Source organism: Eretmochelys imbricata, chromosome 1 (assembly GCF_965152235.1).
Source record: "Eretmochelys imbricata isolate rEreImb1 chromosome 1, rEreImb1.hap1, whole genome shotgun sequence".
Classification (NCBI taxonomy): Eukaryota; Metazoa; Chordata; order Testudines; family Cheloniidae; genus Eretmochelys; species Eretmochelys imbricata.
The window spans coordinates 257,821,898-257,845,762 of NC_135572.1; the positions used below are offsets into that span (position 1 = coordinate 257,821,898).

At 43.0% G+C, this 23,865-nt stretch overlaps 1 protein-coding gene across 1 annotated transcript in view; it reads left to right on the plus strand.

Annotated features, from left to right (window-relative positions):
* The first annotated feature begins 243 nt into the window (after positions 1–243).
* The window catches only part of TBXAS1 (thromboxane A synthase 1), a 304,882-nt gene continuing 281,260 nt past the window's right edge, over positions 244–23,865 (plus strand). Inside the window, exon 1 of the mRNA XM_077828280.1 lies at positions 244–736. Within this exon, the coding sequence (XP_077684406.1) occupies positions 639–736 (98 nt within the window). The 5' untranslated portion in view covers positions 244–638. The remainder of the gene's footprint in view (positions 737–23,865) is intronic.

The following is a 23,865-nucleotide window of genomic DNA, read 5'->3' on the forward strand; positions in this document are numbered from 1 at the left end:
AACTGGCAGGGAAGCAGAATTACCCTTTTGCTTCTTGAGATGGTCGTTCGAGTCGGGGGAGAGTCGTGTTAGAGGGACACTAGAGGATGTTTGCGCTGTTGTTGCACCTCTCCTATGGACAGCCTATTTCCAGGGCTGCCTACTGAGCAACTTTCCCGTGCATCAGCAGTATGTTGCCAGATTGTTCACATTTTAAAGAAACTTTTCTATTTTTATTTCTATTTACAGAGCACAGTGGCTTCATTGAGGGGTGTTTTTTTTTTTTTTTTTTCAAATCTATTCCACATACACATGATATATTTCCTCTCTTATTTTTTTCCCCCCTCCTCATGCAAACCTGTGGGCCAACTCTGATGTCTCAAGCAGCAGCTATGTAAATATTTATTAATGCGACAGTCATCAAGGGGGGAAAAAACGTTGCTTAATTCCATTACACAGGAAACCCTTAACTTCTGCCTCTCTCTGAGGGTGCCGTCAGTGAGAACAGGAAAAGTTCACAATTAGAGCTGGTTTGACAGACTTTGCTCCCTTGGTTCCTGTTTCACTACAGACTGTCATTCATGTAACTGGCAGGTTTTATCTGTTATTGAGGAGACTTCCCCATCAACCTCAAGGCCAGCATTGTGTAGTGAAGGAAAATGGACCTTGCAGATCTCTTGAAATTTCCCGTCATGGAAATCAATGGAACAACAGTAACAGTGGCTCTGCTGGTGATCCTCCTAATGTTACTCTGTTGGTAAGTGTATTCAGACTAATATGAGATCTATGTAATACTGAAAGCCAGCCAAAAAATTTGCGCCAGGAGTAGATTCTCCCAGCAGGAATTCAGCACCAGTGTATCCCCTCAATCAAAATGTCTTAGTGTTTCATTTTAAGAGGCTGGAGTGGAGGCAGATACTGAGATTAAAATAATAAAACAGACACTTATTAGAAAGTCTTGTCAAATTTGTGAGAGAATTTTGTCTTTTCTATAGGGTTTTTTTTTCTTTTTTCTTTTTGTTTTTTAAAATTTCCCTATTAAAGTCTTTAGGTTTTTGGAGTAATTTCTGTAGAACCCTATCAAATTTCATTTAATACCTCCTGGTTTCATCCCCATTAAGTTTCCATGTGAGAGATGTTGAAGGTGGTCAGATTTTAAAAGGAAAGAAGTATAGCAGGGGTTCTCAAACGGGGGGTCACAAGGTTATTACATGGGGGGGGGTTGCGAGCTGGCAGCCTTCAAACCCCGCTCCAAACCTAAACCCCGCTTTGCCTCCAGCATTTATAATGGTGTTAAATATATAAAAAAGTGTTTTTAATTTATAAGGCGGGGTTGCACTCAGGGACTTGCTATGTGAAAGGGGTCACCAGTACAAAAGTTTGAGAATCACTGAAGTATAGTGTCACTTGCAGGGTCTCGGACCTTTCTCTCTCTTGATCTTACCCACACCCTTTGTTTGGCTTTTAAACTCAACCCTACCGACACCGTAAACGCTTCTTGAGTTCCCTTGCTTATTTTTTTTTTTATTTCTCACATTGGGTACATAGTAGACTGATAGTAGGGGATGGGGAGGGAGGCTCATAAAGTAGGAAAGAACTGGATTACAGTGGACAGAGAACCTTGCCTATGTGTGCTGATTATCTATTAGGCAAATTAGCAATAGTTTACGTGCCATCTCTGTTTTTACTACAGCTGTGCCTCAAATCCTCCCCACTCACCCCATCAACAGCCATTGTTCTTTGTTTCTTTGTGTCCAAGGAAGAGATTACTGGAAAATGTTAGGAAATCGAAACTAAATGCAGTCTTTAGACCACCTGCAAAGATCAAGATAAAACACAGTAATAACACCATAGGTGTGTCAATGAGAGATGCTCGCCTGCATGTGCTCTGATTCTTCAGTCTCTTAAGGCCTCATCCATTTCCATTTAAGTCAAAGGGCCGGGGGGCGGGGAATTCCTGCTGACTTCAAAGGGAGTGAGGTTGGACCATAGGTGGTTTGGCAGAATGTATTGAATAGATATGTTGGTGATCCAGTTTGGTTTAAAATAATAATTGACCCAAACCACCTCTGAAAAGTTACAGTCCAACCCATCTGTTTTGTGGTCTGTTTTTTGAGATCCGGATAAATCGCACTGAGGATTCTTGCTGCAGCACACCCAATGTCCAGTGTGGATTGTGGTTTAAAAGCCATGATCTGGCCCATAATCGTTACTAAAGCAAAACTCCCATTGACGTCAATGGGGATCTTTGCCTGAGTCAGGAGTCCAGGATCGGGCCCACAGATTAGTTCATGCTGTTTAGACCATAGATCGCTTTCAGCTGCAAGGAGGGGAACCCCCACCCCCTACAATTTCAGGAGCTAGAAAAGGGGCTGGAGAGCCCCATTGCGGTGGGAGGTTGCAGGCAAAGCCACAATTACTGCTTCTTAACAAGCTTCCAAAAGTGCACAGTTCTGAGCAGTGCATGCATCTGCCGTCAGGTGTGCATTTCTTAATATAATAAATCCACATGCAGATCCAGTCAGGTGTGTGCTTTTCAGGAGTCCATAACTCTCTGTTAAATCAAAAGCAATCATTTTGTTCAGATTAAGTGAAGATACTAAGGGCTTGTCTACACTTCCTGGGGGATTGACAAGCGGCGATTGATGCACCAGCGATTGATTTAGTGGTTCTAGTGAAGACCCGCTAAACCGACCGCATATCGCTCTCCCGTCGACTCCTGTACTCCACTGGATCGAGAAGAGTAGGAGGAGTCGACGGGAGAGCGTCTCCCATTGACATCATGTAGTGTGGACCCTGTGGTAAGTAGGTCTAAGCTATTTCTATTTGAGTTACGCTATTCACGTAACTCAAATTGCGTAGCTTAGATCGAATTTCCCCCGTAGTGTAGACAAGGCCTATGTCCTGGGCAAAATTAATTGTTGGCATCAGTAGCCACAGAACTCTATTGACTTAATGAAGTCAATAGAATTGTTTCCTGTTTTGTCAGTCATGGCTTTGACCCCCAGCCTGTGCTGAACTTCAGCTTTCAAGCTTCATTTCTTTTGGGCATAGATTTGATCAAAAGAGTGTAGTTAGAATTGTTTGAAGCAGAAAAAGGATTCACTACCAGTTGCAATTATAACTCTTGCTGCTGATCTGTGGAGATATATTAATACAAGTTGAGATAATTAAAGGATACAGATGCCTAGGGACTATTATTTCAATGAAAAGACAGTGTGTTTTGCAAACTTCCCGTAGAATGTGTTGGGCAACCTATCTGAGCTGTCCTGTGAGAGTTCACCTTGTGGATATAATCTTTTCACCATCCATTTGTTGTTTATTCCAGTAAAATGTCATGATTCAAGCTGTGTCATTAGTGGCTTGAAATCCGTCTGCAGTCGTAAGAAGAGAAGTGGCTTCTGCTGGTGTTAGAAGCCTATCAACCTTTTCCAACCTAGCTGCTATTTATAAGGAGTTGTTAGGTCTGCTGTGTGTTATAAATACTCCTTCAGGGCTGAAACCTTGCAAGCAGGGAATTATTGAAAATAATATGCATATGGTTGCTAATAGAAATGTGTCCATAATTCTAGAGAGCATTTACTTGCTATATTCATGTGGCATATGCCATTGTGCAGCTCCTTTGTAGTGTCCCTGCACATGGCTCTGATGGCATGAGCAATTAAGTAGTTAAGATGCCATGAATGTTTCCATTCTAACCCCCTATTTTCATTTGCTTGTAACTTTCTGAAATTTTCATTTTTCAGGCCTGGCCTCTGCCTGAAGGTTGCTTTTTATTTATTTGTTTGTTTAATTTTGAGTGAAAATTGTTCAGCCATTTTGCATGTAAGGAGTGGGAAATTATTGCAATGTATCTCAAACACCTCTTCAGCAGAAATGTATGATTTATGTTATAGTAATGCCTAGAGACCAGCCAAGATCAGGGCCCATTGTGCTAGGCACTATACAAAGAGAGGGTTAGAGTATGTCTGTTCTGGCATAGCAGCGTCACTGAAGTTATGCTGGTATAGCCCCATAATGTAGAAAATTCCCTTCCATTGGAGTAGGCTGTGCCATCCCTGTAAGAACACCACCTCCCCGAGTGACAGCAGCTATGTTGATGGAAAGCACTCTCCCATCAGTATAGCTGCATCTACCCTGGGGGTTAGGTCAACGTAACTGTCAGTCGGGGGGGTGGTTTGTTTCATACCCCTGATCAACATTTTATACCTCTGACCCCTGTCGACCTAACTTTTAAATGTAGACCAGGCCTAAGAGACAATCCTGGCCTCCAAGAGCTTAAATCTAAATAAACAAGATAAAGAGAAGGTGGGGAGGAGAGGCAGGCAAAGCATAGCTGTCAACTCCGAAGGGCTCAAGCATCCACTGAAAAAAAAAAAGGGGGGGGGTGCTGAGCACTCCCTGGGCCTAATTAATCTTTTGTGGGCCCTGGATCCTGGACCGTGTCCCTGCCCCCCAAGGCCCCTGCCCCCGCTTGGCTCCGCCCCCTGCTTGTATCGGGGGTGGGGGTGGGGGCAGAGAGGCGCACCCACCAGCAAAAACAAAAGTCAGCACCGGTGTGGCAAAGGGATATGAGTAGAATGAATAATGTGATGCTGGCAAATGTCATGTTCATTCTACAACTTTTTAAAAATCCTTTTTGGAGGTTTGTTAGGGGACTAAGTAAACAGGCAGCTGGGGAGGGGAGAAGAGACTGGGGAAAAATTATTAGGAAAGGATGGAGGGCAGGCAGAGTCAGGCAGAAGTGGAGTGACTGTGAGGGAGGTAGGGCCAGGAGGGATTGGAGCAAGCAGCCAGTCAGCACATGGGGGTGACTGTCTAGGATAAAGGATTGATGACCTCACCAGTGCCTGGTGGTCCTTGCTGTAACAGCTGCTGCATGGAAGTAACCCTCAATGAAGGGAACTGCCTTGAGTCTTCTGAAGAAAATTGTTTTAGGTTTCACTGAGTTATGACCCTTTGAAAATCACACTCTACCCATACATGGTACATATCTCTCCCCCCGACCCGTTTTAAACAGAAGAGTCCCAAAATGCACAGGTCCAATGTAAAACCTTTATCTCATTATGAAAGTACTTTGCTTTTTTTTTTTTTTTTTAAATGAAGTGGATAACATTTATAGTGGCTATCATCTGTTACTATTTTTGTCCTTCATTTAGAAACCTGTCTTTTTAAACTGATTAAATCTTTACAGTTTTACAAAATACAAAAAGGACTAGTTTGGCCACATTTTCAGTGTTTATTCAGCAAGTTGGGTGCTGAATTCTGTTGAAAACCTGGCCAAATGTCACAGAATGCTGCTGGGTGTTGACCACTCTTGAAAAATCTGTCCTCATCTTCCCCCTCCATTTCTCTGATAACCAAAATGAATACTCTGGTGCATTATTGTCTTTTTTTGTTCTGTGTTTGCACAACACCTAGCACAATAGGGTCCTGATCTAAGACAAAGGCTCAAATAATTAATCCTAGTAATTTATCAGAAAAGTTCCTCCTAAGCAGACTTTCCTCTTCCAACTCCCAATGTGGAAACTAGCAGTCTATTCACTTAAACTTCCTGTGGCTGAGTTTCCTCATCTTCAAAATGGGGATAATAATATCTCAAAGGTTTAATTAGTATCTGTAGAGCTCTTTGATATGCTACAGTGAAAGATGCTATATTATAGCTGTGCAAAGTAGTATTATTCATTTTCATTTTAACTAGATGCTGAGTTGGGTCTCCCATGCTTGGCTGTGGGTGCAAACATTATTTTGTGGCTTTCCTTTTGCTGTCTGTGAAACTGTTGATAAAAGGAAAGCAGGAACTCCTTTTTCTTTGAAAGTTTAATGTACCATAAGCTTTACATTATGAAGACACTGTCACAGCTCTCTGACGCATGTGTTCAAACTAGATTTTCAACTGCTTGTCTAAACAAACCTGATTTTTTTAGAAAATTGGAAGGTGAAGGGGAGGTGTGTTTGTGTGTGTGAGAGAGACAGACACACACGCATTTCTCATTGCACGCTTAGCTTTTACCCATTGTGAAACAGGCACTTATGATGTCCTTGCCTGGTGCTGCAAAGCCAAATCATTCAAAAGGCATCAGTTTTACATTTAAAATTGTTTATTGCTTGCATGATACCTAGAGGCGCTCATCAGAGATCTGGTCTTGGTAATGTCCACACATGTAATAAAAAGACAATCCCTTCCGCAAAGAGCTTACAGTTTGTATAAATTAGAGAAGAATTGGAACTAGAACAGTTCTTTTAAACCCTTTCCGCCCCTGAATTTTAGGAGTTTGGATAAAGTTGAGAGATGGATCAGCAACTAAACCTTGGTCTGTATTTGAATCAGAGTTCACAGCTGAAACCCATCTCTAACTGACCGATTTAGAACACTCAGACTTTGGGACAGCTTGGTTTCAGATATTTCAACCACTTAATGTTGGGAATGTTTAGATCTGGGGTTTTGTGAGGTCCCAGAGAATACAGATTTAAAAAAAAAAAAAGGCTCAAATCCAAGCCCTAGTTTTGCAAAACCAAAACCCAGATGACAAAACTTTCCAAAACTTAAACCAAAATTGTCTGTATCTTCTCACCCATCTCCAATCATGTGTAATCTAAAAGCTGGGTAAAAATGAATTGTATCATAACTTTGATTTTAAAACTGTAGTGCCTTGTGAAAGGTACCAGATCAAGAGGACTGGAAACTGGGGTACAGTACTACACTATACTTACCCACTGGATGCAGATGTTGTGTGGGCAGTGCCAGCTTCTCACTACATCAGTCCTCATTAGCTGAAAGGCCTATCTCTGAACTGTTGTCTAGCCCTTAAGATCTGAATGGGCATGGAGATTAACTACTCTGCTGAGACTGCCAGGAATGTTGAATGTGATGGTTTTGAGATGTGCACCCATTTCCACAGGAATTGTATTGAGATTCCCTGTTTCATTTTTTTTGTTACAGCAGTGCTGTATCCCAGAAGGGCGAAAAAAGTCCTCTAGTATACCTTCAGTAATATTGCTGGGGTGTGTGCTGTCTCTTTGTGAGCTAAGGTATTCATACAGTGTTTGTGACTGTTGTATCTGGGTGCATTATGTTCAGTTTAAAAGGCAAAGTATGAGTTGTCCCTGTTAATGACCTAGTGAAATTACTGTCCTTGATAAGGGAGCTGCCTCATGGATAGCTGACTGGGAGAGGGCGTGGAAACTTTGAAGATGATACACTTCCCAGAGAAAGTTGCTGTAGGAATTGGACAAAGTCAAGAAAATATGATCAACCAAAGGAAAAGAAGAGAGAAAAGAGAAATTAAAATCTTACTTTAATTTTCCGCCTAAAAATAAAAATCTTCATTCCTGGGAGAGAGGAAAAAAATGCTAATGGGAGGAAACTGTTTCTTGTCTGATTTTAAAAGGATGTCTCTGTGTGTGTGTGTGTGTGTGTGTGTGTGATTTTGGTTTGCAGATGGTATGAAATTAGGATCTAGTGACTTGTGCGGTCTGTTTGTCTTTGAATACAACAAACCCTATGCATTACTAAAGGTACTAAAAACCCAGATAAAAATGAATTTATTTAGAAGTAAGTAAAATTTATCTTCCATAATGGTATAAAAGGGGAAAATAATTACACTGTTTTAGTGGTGGTTTGCTTCCTCCTTAGTTAATCTTCTTTGGAGGCAATGGTGGTGTACAGCTTCTCTTTCAGATCTTGCTAAAGTTTTGTTTTCGAAATGCATGTTTGTTTCAAGGTAAAGTTCTTGAAAGTATAAGCCAAATGTGACTTTATGTCAACTTAAATAAAAAGTACTAAAATTATTTTCTGAAATTTATCAAATCAGATGTTAGGGCAAGGGGTTGGCTCTGAAACCTTCAAAGCAGTAAGAGTTCTACTGGCCATTCATATCAGTAGGGGTGGGAAAACTAGTTTTGATAAAACAAGAATTTGTGCAAATCAGGCTTTTTATCCAAAGATCAAAAGACTTTTGACTTTTCCCCCTTTCAATTAATTTCCTCCCCCCCTCCCCCCCCCCGACATAACCCTGCGCTTCTTTGTTCCTGTTTGAACCACATGTGTTGAAAGCAGCTTCTGCAATATTTGCAGGCTAACTGGGAGCCTTATGAGAGCATGCTTTTTCAAGACTTCCAGCCCAGCTTCACAGATTCAAGACATTCAGTTAAGCATCCAAACTTAGGGCTGCTGGGAAGTGGTTTTCACTAGTAATAGGTGATACAACAGGAAATAGAAGTCTATTTAATATGCCAAGAGGCTAATGTAACATGCTGAGGCCCTCGTGTTTGTGTAGTAGCAGCCTGAGCCCAATTTGCATTCTGGTCCCTCACTAAATTATGTCTCTTATGAAATCTGACCCTCTTTCTCCAGTTCCATTCATGAATGACCAGCTTCACAATGAATGACCTCCGCTTCTAGCCCACTACAGAAGATGTTGAGCACCTTGTGGGATTGGGGCCCCAAAACTCTGATCCTTTCTGCAGTTCTCCATTACTTTTACTAATGGGCTGAGTGACCCATGTTTTATAATTTGGCAGCCTCAGAGAGTGTGGTTACCCCCATACTAGTAATCAGGTTGACAGGTGGTGGCTGGGTGGGAAACCCTTCCTTGTATCCTCAGCTGGCCCTGTTGGCTGCTTTTCAGAGAATGGCCCTTAAGTTGGAGGAAATGCTTTGCCTAGTTCAAAAGTTCCACCACGTGAGGTTGCAAGGATCTGACTGAACAGGAAATATGGGCAAATTCCCACTGATGACAGAAAATCTTCAAACTCCTCATTCCTTCCGTCATACAGTCTTACATCAAGCAAATCTGGGGTTTCCACTAAAATGTCAAATATAATATGACATTGGAATTGTGCAATGTGTGATTCCCCCTCTGAGAAAACCGGTTGGCTCTGGGTGGGCCAGACCAAGCTTTGCCTGAAAAGGAGCAGAGTAAGCTAATGAATTCTGATTTGGAAGAGTGCCAGGACACTAATGACTAAATATCTTTCGTTCTGAAAACAAGGAAGATCTGATTATCTGGTATGAAGTTCCATCACAATATTGATTTGTACTGTTTTCTTTCTGAAAACAAAGGTCTCTTTATTTTTGGGTGAGATGGAAAGGAGTTCCTTAAAATCATTTTTGTAGCTTCAGAGCAAAATACTTTTAGTATCTTCATAGGATAAACTATAAAGGCCCTTTTATTTCTGATAAAACTGTGTGCTCCTTGAGCGCGGTATAACATTGATACCCTTATTTCTCTCCTTAAGGGTGACATTCAGAGGAACAGCACAAAGCCTAGGCCCCATTTTAAGCCCTCAAAATAGGGCTTAAGTAGCACATAGGCTTTGAGTTGATTTGCTGCATAGGAATGAATTGCACCATATTAGTGTCAGGTCAAGGGATCCATACTTGGGTTGTTTATTCCTATGTAAATAAAAAGGACTCTTAAATTATTCTGGCATAAAGTTTGATTTAGAGTAGGGAGATTGGTTCTAATGGCGCACTGAGGTCGTCCTGCAGAATATGTTAGATCTTGAGACTCCACTGGAAAACTTTTAGAACCCAGGTGGGAAATAGCCCTCCAATGCTGTAAAGTTAGTTAAATCAAACAAAAAGTTCACAATTGTTAGATCACCCCTGGCACAAGCTGACAGCAGCTAGGCTGCTGGCCTTCATTTCTGGTAAGTAGGGATGTGACTGCAGAAGCTGCCCACAGCCATTGCTCCACTGTGGGCTTGGATTTGGGCTGGTCTAGCTTTGGAAGGGCCAGATTTCGCAAGAGACAAGTTGACTCAATTCCTTTTTCAGGAAGCTTCTGCTAGTGGGGCTCCAGAGAAGCCAGATTGCACTGGGAGTAGGGAGACCTGGATTCTGTTCTTGTCTCTGCCCCTGGCTTGCTGTGTGGCTTTGGGCAAATGACTTGCCTCTCTTTGCCTGTTTGCCCTCTGTCTGTGTTGTGTATTTGGGATTTTGGGGGCAGGGACTGTCTATGTCTGTGTCTGTATAGTGCCTAACATAAAGAGAGTCTGGGTTGGGGCCTTTACACACTACTGCAGTGCAACTAATAAGCCGTTTTAAAGATGCTGCTTTCCGCTGGCTGACCCCCCATGGGGGGAAGGGGCTCTGGTGGTGGGAAGGAGTGCAGAGCACTCCCTAGCTTGAAGTAATAATAGCAACCAAATGCTTTACAGTTTTGTTCAAGGGCTTTCTGCTCCGCCACTCTAAAAATTGTTCTGGTGCCCCTGCCAAAGGGATGATATTGGCAACACCACTGCCTCCCCTACCTCCCCTGGGATAAATACCTCCCTTCCCCTGGTTCAGTTGCCCTGATTCAAGGGGTATAGATTTGCAATTTAAATGATTTGAAATGCTCTGGGCCAAGCTCTCCTCTGGCCTAACTCCGCTGATTTTAAATGGATTTAATCCAGCAGGCAATCGGGCCTTGACTGACCAGACTTTCTGAGAAGTTGAACGGTAAACATAAAAATTCTCCCTGTGCCATGTCCTCGCCTCACATATATTCCATAGTGTTTTAACAAGGTCAACTTTTATTTTCCCCTCCGCTCTCTCAAGCTTTTTAAAAATCCACCTATGGACCCTCATAAATAATGTTTCATTATCTTTTGTTTTCTCTGCTGGCTCAACTGTAGTTAGCTAATGCTTTCCACAGGCCTGGGTCCCCCTCTCAGAGAGAAGTGGAAGTAGGTAATTGTGCAGTATTTGATAGACCTGCTTGAAAATTACTGGTGAAAACTTCCTTGGAGGTGGATCTGGTAGCATTTTACACCCACTTTCTGTGGATGTAAATGACTATACAGGGTGCAGGACAATGGTGAACCAAGGCATTGGTATTTGCGGGTGGACTGTACCCACATTGGTCATAACTATGGTAACTACCTCCCCGTCCCTGATGTCCCCCCTTTCTCTCAGTTCCCTGGAAAATTCAGGAATGTAAGGGATAGGTTTGGAAATGATCAGTAGGCAGGAAGGGTACAAAGAGGGTTATTGGGGCTAAAAATGTTGGCTTGGTAATGATGGGGTGATTGTTCTTGAATGGGGTGAGGAGGTAGATGGCTGGGGAGGAAGAGCAGTGTGGACATTGATCATTTGGGAAAAAGGCAAAAGGCTGTGGGGGAGGAGAAACAGAGGGAAGATGCTGATTGAGGATGGAGGAGTGAGTCATGTGGCTGGTTGTGGAGGAAGCACTGGGCAGCTGGGAGTGGCTGCAATCCGATATAGTCCACACATGTGATGCTTCTTATCCCAAAAGAGCTTTTTGTAAATACTCTCTTGATTGATAGAGATGTAACAAGATATCGATCTTTACCTAGAGATTTACCGTGTGGAATGTGAGAGAGAAATTGCAATGCAGCCACCTCAGGGAGGGATGGAGAAGCAGCAGCCAGTGGGGGCCAATAGCATGCTGCATGACAGTGGTTGACAGGAAGAACTGTGGCCAAGGATGGTGGTGCCTTCCTCCTGTTCTTGGGGGAAGAACTTCATGTGATCTTTAAAGTTTACAGAGAGCAAACGGGACTTCAGTTTGGCATGAAAGGTTTGTGTCAAGCTATGACAAATGAGTCCACACTGAGTTTTACACAATATATCTGCATTTATGGTTTTTTATTATGTATCCTAGAAGGGTCAGCTGTGCTTGTGACCTCTATACTTTCATGTTAATGGAAGTGCCAGTGAACTAGAATAATTAGCAATGGAAAGCAGAATGAAAATCGCAGTTTTTAACTCTAAGGCATCTGAGTTAGATACCCAACTCCCATTGAATTTCAAAAGAATTTGTGTGCCTAACTTTCTTAGGTTCCTTTGACAAATCTCAGTCCAAATGCATACACCAAGGGTAACTTGCAACCTTATATCTATCTACACTCAGAGCACTGTAAAGACACTATTTGTTTTGTTTATTCAGCTGGCCAGAGGCATTCAAAGAAAAGGAAAGTGACAAATTGTCAGGAACTTGCTTATGTTCAAATAAATTTGTTAGTCTCTATGGTGCCACAAGTACTCCTTTTCTTTTTGCTTAGGTAAAGGAATCTTTGCTAATCGGATCACAGTATAAGTTTTGTATTAGGAAAAATTGAAACTGTTTTTTTGTGTACTGGTGGATTTTGAAAAGACCAGTGGGATACAGTTTTTTCTGGATTGTTACACCTTTCTGTGAAAGTCTTGGGGTACTATAACTGAACCAAACATTTTCTCAAGAGGCATGTTGGACCCAGAGCTCTGGCTGAGAGACAGAGGCACAGCTGTGGGAGAGTAAACACTTAGTAATTCAGGAAAAAACATACAGCTATTCTGAAACTAAATGGGGAGGGGGCTAGTTTCAAGTGTTGTTCAGATGTCTCCTTTTCCAGGTATTTAATGTAGATGTTTTCATTATTTCTTCTTTCTCTCCTATTTGTTTCTAATACATAATTCTTTTGCTCAATCTAAATAGAACTGGTGTTGACTGGCATCTGGGGAAATGATTGGCTGATGCTCTCAAATAAAACAGAACTCTTCCCCCTGCAGAGAGGGAGAAGGTGAGATTCTGTATGAGAGTCACAAAGGAGGGAGAAGGCTGTGGTCTTCTCCTGGAGCAGTGCCATAGAGGGATATATTGTGTGCACAAGATGGTCAAATAATCCAGTGCACCATAGCACCTACAACCAAAAAGCTGTATGGAGATTTGCATATTTACCATGGAAACATTAAGGTCTAAGTTGATCCTGTTATTGGGATTCAAACCTGAGGGGCTAGGAGTTTGTGATATTTCAAACCGCATGCTTTGTCCACTAAACTATCTCCTCAGTGTTTAGTGATGGGTTTGTAACTGGAACAGGGTCCCTGACTATTAAGGAAATGGAGAACTCCTTAAGGGGCTTGTTAATAAACTGTTTCCTCTGAAGGACCCTTCTCCATTTAATTTTGACATTTTTAGGGATTCTACAGAGCCACCTCTTTCCCCCCCACCCCCTTTTTGTTCATGTTCCTAAGTGAGAGCATCACCAAGCAGTGAGCTCTGTGCCATGGCAGCATTTTATATTTTGAGCAGAGATAAAAATCTTTCCTTCTATAAACAAAACAAATCAAGGGATGGTGCCCCAGAGAACCATTTCTCTGTAGCCATTTTCCTCCAGCTGCTTTCTATTCCATGCAGTTTGCAATGCACCATATGAAATACGCATGTGCCTACCAGCGTGCATGGAACGCAGGTTTCCTCCAGACAGCAGCCGCTGCGGCTCCATCATAAACACTGATTTTTACAGTGCTGTAATAATAAGATTACTAATAGAGCTGAGATGTTTGGTTATTTAATAGCCTATTGTTTAGCAATGAGAGACAACAAGAGCACTGCAATCACAGGCACTCTGTCTTCACTGTGAATAGTTTGGGTTATACATGGGGATGGGTGAGGGTGGCAAATATTGGGGTGCATTTTAACTGAAGTGGGACCAAGCTCTCTCGCTAAAAGCTAGCTACCCTGTGGGTGGTTGCTGGATATGCTTCCCTTACCCACACTTGCAGGTCTGCCAGTTTCTTCAGTAGAGACTTGATGATTCCACTCAGATCTGGGACTCCAGCAATCTAGAATTCTCTTTATTCACCGCACTGTCGGGTTCGCCTCAGAATGAGGCTCCTTAAGACAAAACCAAGATGGTGACCGCAGCAAGCATAAAGTGATAGTTGTGAGACTGGGTTCAAATCTGCTGAGTTCTCTAAATGTCACTCCCTCTCACTAGATGCTTCCCCTCTATTAATATACCCTGGCCCTCTGCATTAGTATGAAGTCTCAGGGACTTAAGGGGTCTCAAACGGTCAATCTGAAGGTCTCTCAAACTTGGCACTGGCTTTATTAATAGAGGGGGAAAAATCTTGCTACATCAGTCAGTGACCCTAAAAAGCTCCTTATACATTTCTATTTATTTCTGCACTACATTGCTATGAATGGCCAGTTTTATAAAGAGGGAAGAACAGAGCTGGTCAGAGCTTTCTGCTCTAATCTAGACTCACTGGATCCTTAAGGCAAACCCACTGCACAAAGGGCTTGCCATATAATTCCTCGTAACTAGCATCTGGTGAGTGAAACATCTAGAACTCCTTTAATAGGAACCCCAACTGTAGTGTTCTCAAATTATACCTGCATTTGTCACCATCTTGGTTTTGCCGTGTCTAGCTTCATTCTGAGTCTTCTTGTGTGGCACTGTGTATAAAAACTGCTGCAAGGTACATCAGCTTTGTGATATCAACAGAATGCCAGTAAGGATTAGGATGAAACTCACCAGACTCAGCAAACCTTTAAAGGTCTGTCTATGTTATGTAATTGACCTGTTGCCAATGGCCATTGCCAACAATGGGTCCCTCCCAAATTGTGGCTGAAAACTTGTCTCTTACTGTGTTTGCTAACACCTACATTAAGTGTGTCAAGATCTTAGTGTAGACTAGTCCTGTGCCACTCTTGGAATTCAAATTCCGGTCTATGTAGACTAGAGGAGAGAGATTAGAGTGTCAACACACAAACATTAAGGTCAAGATTTTTCAAAAGAACTCAGCATGCTGGGGACTGAACTGTCTTTAAAAGACGTGGCTTCCGTTACGGGTGTTGAACACATGGAAATCTTGGTTAAGTGTTGTTTAGAATGGTTGGTTTTCTTTGAGACTTTTTGTGTCAGTTGTATAGCTGGTTGGGAGGATGAGAAACTTTAGAGGAAGTTTTCCTGGAAAATGTATCCCTATTTTTCATTGAAAAATTTCAGTTTCAACCTGCTCTAGTCAGGTTTATCAAAAAGATAACAACATTGGGGGAACAAATTCACCTCTGTTGTAATGCCATTAAAAATCACGAGGATGAATTTGGCCCAGTCTGTTTAGATCAGTGATAAACAAAACATGAGCTGTTTTATGTCTGAGTGCTTTTGAAATCCCCACCCCCACTCACTCCTCCAGTTTGACACAGACCTTTTCCTGTGAAAAAATGTGCTTAAACATAATATTGGTGTGATAAGAGGTAAATCCATAGAGAAGATGCACCATAAATCTCTCTTTCTCTGAGGTGCTTTGCACCAGTTATGTAAATAAGAGGCCCCTGGTATTTTGGCTGTTTGCAGAATTGATGTGCTGCCTCAAAAATCACTCTTGTGTGAGGAGTACTGGCTGTATGTGGCCATCTAGCTGTCCACCCTTTCCCCTTTTTGGATAGATCCTTAAATGGTGTAATTTGGTATAATTTTGATCCATGGACTTCAGTGGGCCTATGACAGTTTACACCAGCTGAAGATCTGCTCCCAAATGCTTTAGGATCATGATAGTGTTTATTTAGTGCATGGATCAGCATTCATGTCTTACTCCCTGTCAGTACCTGGCCCAAGCCAGGGAAGGTAATGATCCAACCGGCGGAACAAATTCAGTGATGAATCCTGGTCACCTGTGGCACGTTGTGCACATGCTAAGAAGAAGTGCACCTGCATTTGTCTTTGCCTGGAAATACAAGGGCTTTTGATTGACTGGAAAGTGTGTTGGCCAATTTGGGAGGAATGACTGTGTTAAACTATATTGTTGTTTCAGTGGAATGCAGCTATCTTCATGTCCCATTCCAAGCTGTTCTGTGACATTACTGTATGCTGTTTGACAGTTGCCATGTTCCACTTCAGTGATGAGTGAATTGATTCATATATATCTGATATTTGTAAATTACATTGGCCTCCAGCTATATATGAATGCAAAGTTGTCATCATTGCACAAACATTACAGCTTTTTGCAGGGGTTGGGCAGTTCAGTGTTGTCACGAAAGCTTATGCTCCAATAAATTGGTTAGTCTCTAAGGTGTCACAAGTCCTCCTTTTTCTTTTTGCGAATACAGACTAACACGGCTGCTACTCTGAAACCTGTCTTTCAGAAAGTTAGAATCTTCATCTTTGTGGGCTATGAGCAAATTGTGTTATAAAACACAAGAGATTTGGTAGAAGTTTGTGGAATCCTAATGAACTGACAATGATTTTTTTTTTAAAGCCACATTTTTTTCAATTTTAAAAAAAAGCTGTTAAAAACAACTTGGAACAACATTATGACACACTAGTCCCTTGACACACAAACGTAACTTTGGGTTAAAGATATAAATAACACTGAAAAGACTATATTTAGCGCAAGGACAATGAAGAAGTGAAGGCCAAATAATAAAATGAAGCAGGGAAATTATAGCTCTCCTTGTTCTATTTTGCAATGTGCTGTTTGGCAGCTGTGAAGGTACAATACTTTAGAATTTGTGTAACACAACTATTTCTGATTTGTACTTTAAATAAAGCAAGTAAGGATGAAGTGTGTGTATATATACTTTTTGCTAAAAACACAATGCTGAGACCTGTTGCACCAAATTCAAACAGGAGCCTTAAAATGTTACAGAATTCCTATAGGTTAGATATTAATAGATATTTGGAAGTCCTGATCAATGCAATTTCCCCACTCTATCACTGAGTGTGCCTCAAACTAGCTCTGGAGAGATCACGCCGGGAGGTGAATGGGTAATTCCATGTACATCATCCTTCAATTTTTGGCATTTCTGCCAAGTGAGCCAAACTAAACCACGACTGACCGTTAAACAGTGGACTGAGATCATCCACTCATTTCAAACAGATAATCAAAACAGTTGTAAAATAGTAACAACTTGATGTCACCATTGTCTCAGGTAGAACTGGAGCTAGTCACTTGGACAAAATGTCCTTTAAATTTAAACGTTACAAGTGCACAGCTCAGTATTGGCTCATTGCGGTAAACGCAAAAAACCTTACAACCTGGGAAAGGCACCCTTCAGCTGGGTGATAATACTTTGATCCTTGATAAATGGAGCTAATGTCCTGGTATTCTGCCTGAAATGACAACAGGGACGAGGTAAGAATTGTGCTGCATTCTTTTTTTACCTAACCAAAGCACTTCACTTAATGTCTAACTTCGGGTCACATAAGTACAGTTAAAGTCACAAGAACAGCTCTCAAGAGCCCTATGTCAATTTACACCAGCTGGTGATCTGGACTGTAGTCAATGTCCTGAGTGCTCTAAGCCAATTGAAAGGCATGACACATGAGGCTGTTTTGTGTTTATTACACTGAAGTACTGGCTACCATTAATGGAACCTGAAGACCAAAGATCACATCCATCATTGTTACTCCACTGACATTGGGTCAGATTCATTTCCCTGTACATGTTTAGCCTCTCTTTCTCTGAGGAATGTGATCGAAGTTGAAAGGGCCACATTCAGGAAGTTACTTGGTGTCTTGGAATGGTAGCCAAGTATTGCACAGTACCCGATTCTGTTTGTTTTTGTTGTGAATCCCAGACTTTCTTGATGTGAAATGGCATGACAAAGATAATTAGAAGGAAGTTGGGAGGTTTCCTGTTAGCAGCAGGATTTTGGTCGTATTTCCTGTGTGCAGACTTCTTATAACCCTTTGTCTAAACAAAAGCTTCAGGGCTCTTCTCTCTACTCCACAGTATGGCAGAGGTCCAGTTAGGGGGGAGGAGCCCTTCAGTAACAAGCCAGTCTGTGACTATGCAAAGTAGGGGAAAATAAATTAGGATAATCCTGAACCAAAGTCCCAGCTCCCACGTCAGCTTATCACCTCATTCCCTGAATTGAAGACACCTCTAACCTTAACTGAGGCTCATGAACTCGTCCAAAATTTAGATGGGACTTACAAGTAGGGTCCAACTCTAATCCTAGTCAAGGCCCACAAACTGGCCCCAACCTGAAACTTTAGGGTTGGGCCATTGAACTGATCTGAACATTTATCTAAACACAAGCTCCCAACTTGGCACTAACTTTACATCTGGTTTACAGGTAGAACTAGGTGATTAAACAAATGCTGTCGACAATTTCCTCAATCCAGCAGCCATATATCATTAGGCATCTTGTACTTCATTCTATTTGCTCGTTGTAGAAATGCAATTTGTTTCCTATATGAAGCTTTCATTTCATAATGAAGATACTTGTTTTGTAATAAAATTTCATTTTACTACTTAGGCACTCCCTCACACTAGGTTGAGGAAACATATGAAGCAGCAGCTTTCTAACAAACTACCCACAGTCACTCGCTTTCTGATGTCTTCAAAGGCTAAGAGTCTGATGGGGAAGGAGAGAGAAAGGAGCCAGCCACTCTTCTGTAGCATGTTTTTAGCTTGGCAAGTATATTCTTGCTTATATGTTGCTTAAAGAATTTTGCAGTAGGGTAACTATGTTGCTGTAGTTCTACCAGTGCAGACCCCTAATGTAGACATGTTACACCAGTCCAGCTCATCTGCTCTGGGGGTTTGTGAAGTTGTATTTACATCAATGAAAAAAGTCCCATGTAGACAGGGCCTTACCCAGAAATTCACAGAGTGGCATACTGGCAAATGATCATCTGACTGCTGTAGCTCGGGCTAACCCCGTATGGTGTAGAGGACAGCCTCCACCCTCACAGGGCCAAGGACACTTGAATGAAAAGAGGATGTTCTTTGCTGGCTCGTGCATTCCTCTGGCCCTGTTTATTCCTCATTTGTAGTTCAACTTCCTTTGACCGCACACTCTTCAGAGACAAATTTATGAGGCCGCAAGCTGAAGAGTATGATTTTTTGATGGATTTTTTTTCTTGAGTAGGGTGAAGAACCCCTTGTAGAAAATAGTGCTTAGCATTGCAGTAGATGAGAAGCCATGTTTGAGAGCGTAAGAGTAGTTCTACTTCCAGCCGTTGCAAAGACATGACAAAAAAGCAACCGAGGTGGATGAACTCTTAAAACCGCCTGTTTCTGCTCAGATGCCCTTAGTGAGGATAGTAACAAAGGAATTAAAAAATAAACCCATACCATTTATGCTATGTCAGCAGAATTGTTTCTAAACAAAACATTCCAGAGTCTTCTGTGAGGCATCATCAATTTCTTAAAAATACCTTTAACTCTTTGCCAGATGCTCTGTGAAGAAGAAATAGAAGCTTTAAAGTTAACTTGCCACCCCGCTAGATGGAGACTATTCTGTGGCAGCACCCGAAGGCTTCAGTCAGAGGCGGGGCCTATTCTGCCAGGAACTGGACAACCACATCAGGAGGAATGGTCCCCTACCATGTTTAATTGTTAAATTATATATACGCTGCCTTGAAATAAGGGGAAGAATTCGCCTTTTTAAAATTGGCTTTGCTGAAAACTATTCAGGTACATTACAAGTGGGATTATTATCTCTTTTACACTGCTATAAATCCAGAGCAACTCTGCTGAGGTCCATGGGATAGGTCTGAATTTCAACACCAGCCCCTATATATACCAAGGCACATTTGCTTTGCATATTCTAGAGAGAGAAGATCTTTGTGGCAGCTCCAATGGGGTGAATAGTGTCAAGCCAGCTTTGCAGTGCACATACCAAGACACACCACCATTTCAGGTCTTAGTTTTATTTAAACTCCCTGGAAGGAATATCTTACTGCAAAATGTCCCTGCTCTTCCAGGGAATACTACTACAACAGCCAAAGCACTAGAACAGTCTAATTTCAGAGTCTTTTGCCCTCTGTACTGTTTAGCACTGACTGCTAGATGCATTTTTTTTAAATGGGGTAGGAAAAAACCCCCCCCGAGATTCGCATGTAATCACCTGACTCCAGGAGCTGGCGCTTTAAGAAAATACCAAATATTACGATAATATTGTGAGAATTGGCAATGCTGAGAGTACACACTTCTTATATACTCTTGTGATGTAGAATAATAAAACTTTAAGGAGCTTGATCACATTTTAAAGAAAGGGGCACTTTTTTCAATGAAACATGAAAGGTTTGGTTTTAATTAATAACAGAAATAATATAAGCATAGAGATGCAAATCAGTTGCATTTGTTTTAGGCCAATGTGGGGTTTGCAGCTATATTGTCAGTGACCCGGAAGCTGATGAACAGGTGTCAGGTGCGTGGAAAACAAACCATCTCAGTGTCAGTGTACAGGCTACAAAAGAGCCCTGCTTCCTCTGCACCCATGCCTCCCTGCAAACACAGAACTGGAAGATTCATGTTGAGACGAAAGAAGATTACATCTCTTCACTTGTTTGAAGAGAGCATGTCTAAATTTCGTTAAGGTTGTCAGCTTCTAAATAACCCTTTGTTAATGCAGGGCATGCTCCGTTTCAGCAACTCACACGCAACCTCTGAGACAAACCAGGTCAAAGAACATCTCCTGAGTAGAACTGGTTGAATTAGTTATGCATAACAATTATGTTAATTGCTTACATCCCTTGCCTCTGTTCTCCAAAAACAAATCAAGATCTTTATAAATATATTCCTTATTGAAGGAAAAGCTTTTTGTCAACAGATTTGGGCCCAGGACTTGTTCGTGAATTGTCTGAAGAAAATTCTCCTTTTTAGTACCCACTATTCAGAACTTGTTGTTAGAATGCAGGGATGGGAAACCTAAATCACATGGTATCGTTTGTGTTCTCTGATCGTATGACCTAACCATTATAGACAGTAGGGGTACCTAAAGAAATCATTGGACCACTGGTGGGCTTTTAAGAAAGAGGAACACCTTGAGGTGGTGGAGATTGAGCAGGAGATGAGCAGGCCTGGGAAATGTTAGGACTTCTAGAATGTCTACCTCTTCTCTTTCAGTGCCTGATCCAAAGCTCATTACCGTTGACTTCAATAGATTTTTTTGGATCAGGTTGAGAGATTAAGTGACTTACCCAAAGTCATATATGAAATCCGCAGCAGAGCTAGAAACAGAACTATGATCTCCAAAGCCCCAATCCAGTGCATTAACCACAAGAATATTCTACAGCACCAGTATGATATGTTTGAGATACTGCCTGTGTGACCCACCACTCGGTCTCTACATGTAAGGAAGAGGTGTTGGTTAGGTTGCTGCTACTTCATAGAATCGTAGAATATCAGGGTTGGAAGGGACCTCAGGAGGTCATCTAGTCCAGCCCCCTGCTCAAAACAGGACCAATTCCCAACTAAATCATCCCAGCCAGGGCTTTGTCAAGCCTGACCTTAAAGTCGTCTAAGGAAGGAGATTTCACCACCACACTAGGTAACGCATTCCAGTGTTTCACCACCCTCCTAGTGAAACTATACTTGATGTGTATAGTTTAATTTATGTCCTCCTTTTTATTTAATCCTTCCATTTAGTACCCAAGCATTATGCCAGTGGTGTGGCTTCTGTGAAACCCTGTATGTGTGATAACTAAGGCCTTGGCTTCACTTGCGAGTTGGAGCGCATTAAATCAGCCCCAGGCACACTATCTCCTGAGGTGTCCACACTGGCAAGGCACATAGAGCGCCCGGACTCCGCAGCTGGAGCGCCCCTGATAATCCACCTCCGCGAGACGCATAAAGCTTGCTGCGCCCCGGCGCCAGTGTGAACTCCCTGGTCTGTTATTTCGCTCTGATCGGCCTCCAGAAGTGTCCCACAATGCCTGTTCCAGCCACTCTGGTCATCATTTGGAACTCTACTGCCCTGCCCTCAGGTGACCAACCGGCAGACCCACCCTTTAAATTCTCTGGGAATTTTGAAATCCCCCTTCCTGTTTGCTCAGCAAAGCATGTTGTGCTCTCAGTGCATCTTTCCAGGTGACCATGCCTCTACGCGCCAGGGAATCCCAGTATGGAGCAATGGTGAGCTGCTGGACCTCATCAGTGTTTGGGGGGAGGAAGCTGTCCTGTCCCAGCTGCGCTCCAGCCATATGAATTACGATACCTATGGGTAGATATCAAGGGCCATGATAGAAAGGGGCCATGACCGGGATACAGTGCAGTGCAGGGTTAAAGTGAAGGAGCTGCAGAATGCCTACCACAAAGTGTGAGAGGCAAACTGTTGCTCTGGTGCTGCGCCCACGACCTGCCATTTCTACAAAGAGCTGGACAAGATACTTGGGGGGCGACCCCACCTCCACTCCGAAGAGCACCATGGACACTTCAGAGGCCATAGCAGCCCAGAGTTCAACAAGGCAGGAGGAGGAAAGTGGGAGCGAGGGTGCTAAGGAGGAGGGGGGCCCAGAGCCAGAGGACGGCCCGGCATCCCTAGATGCATGCAGCCAGGAGCGGTTTTCAAACCAGGAGGAAGGTAGCCAGTCACAGCGGATGGTGCTTGTGGAAGAACAAACAGCAGCGGAGATGCCTGGTAAGCACCCATTTTGGGAAGGGAGTTCTTCGGTGTGGCCTCCTGGGGCAAGGAGGGTTGCAGAAAGAAGGGTTAGGGCTGCGTGCATGCCTAGATGCGGAATAGGGCATTGATGTGCTCTCTCACATCGTGGTAATCGCCTCAGTGATCTCATTGAAGGTCTTATGCAGAAGCTGGGCAATCCGCTTGCGCAGGTTCCTTCGCAGAGCTACTGTGCTCCTTGTCCCAGTCAGGCTAACATGTCCATGCCACTGTGCCGTGAGGGGTGCTGGGACCATTGCTGCACACAGCCAAGCAGCATAAGGGCCACAGCAGAAGCCCCATTGTAGTAGAAGATCCTCTCTTGCTTCCCAGGTCACCCTCAGCAGCGAGATATCTTCCAGGATGAACTCATCCTGTGGAAAATGTGGGGACAGTGTTCAGTATAGGGGCCTCCTGCAGCTGTTGGCTCTCCCCAAGGCACAGAACCGCAGAGGACAGAACGGCCGTGAAACAATCAGTCCCCCTTGCCCCGTGCTTACTCACAATTTCAGGGTTCTTGTGAGTTATGTGCACTTGCTTTGGGACGGGCACTTTCCACTATTGTGTGCACTGTGCTTGCTTCAAGTGCGGCCAAATCATTGCTCTGTCTAGTGTGAACAATGCTGCCTGTGTTAAGTGTTGCATTTTGGCTTTACAGATGCAACCTTGAGATCCCGCCATCCTTGTTATCAATGGCCGAAAGGCTGCAAAGAATCAGGAAGTGTCCATGAAGAAGCAAGGAGGACCTTCTGCATGAAGTCATGCAGCAATCCCTTACTGAAAATCAAAAAGTACAGGAGTGGCGGGAGACAAAAAGGAGGCTCTGCCAGCAGAATACGGATTGCCGGCACCAAAGCACGGAGCGGCTTCTAAGCATTAGGAAGCGCTAAGCGGACTCTATGCAGGCGCTCATAGCACTCCAGACAGGGCAGATCCATGCCCGTCCCTTCCTCTGCAACCCTTGTCCCAAAACTCTTTCCCTTATGCCCCCATGCCACCGCCAATCCACTTTCCCCAACATCCGGTTTCTTATTGCCATCAGCTGCCTCCAACACCTGTAGCTTCACCACCCAGCACTGCATACTACGACCCTTACTCACTGCACTCAACCTCCATCACCATGCATTTTAGTCAGCCTGAAGTGCAGCGCTCGTTGCACAGCGCTCCAGACATGAAGGCTGAATATGATAACAGGACATACGCAAATCTGTGATTGTCCTGTTCCCCACCCCCTTCCCTCCTCCCACAGGGCACAGCTGTGTCATGCCATGTGTGTTTCCCTAGCAGTTGTGTTTCTTTTCAATAAATGATTTTTTTGGCTTTGCAAACATTCTTTATTTCATTAAGTAAAAGATAGCGTAGCCCAGGAAAGCAACAGGCACTGCAAGTCAGTACATCATATGTAGCAAACACAGATGCCTACTAGCACTGGAACCACTGCATTTCACTCCCAGGGAGGGCACCAAACATTACTGGTGGCTTTCAGCATCGAATTGCTCCCTCAAGGCATCCCTAATCCTTACAGCCCCATGCTGAGCTCCTCTAATAGCCCTGCTCTCTGGCTGTTCAAATTCAGCCTCCAGGTGTTGAACATCTGTGGTCCATGCCTGAGTGAAGCTTTCACCATTCCCTTCACAAATGTTATGGAGGGTACAGCACGCAGCTATAACTGTAGGGATGTTGTCATCAGCCAGGTCCAGCTTCCCATACAGACAGCGCCAGCGGCTCTTTAAACAGCCAAAAGCACACTCAACAGTGATTTTGCCACAATTCA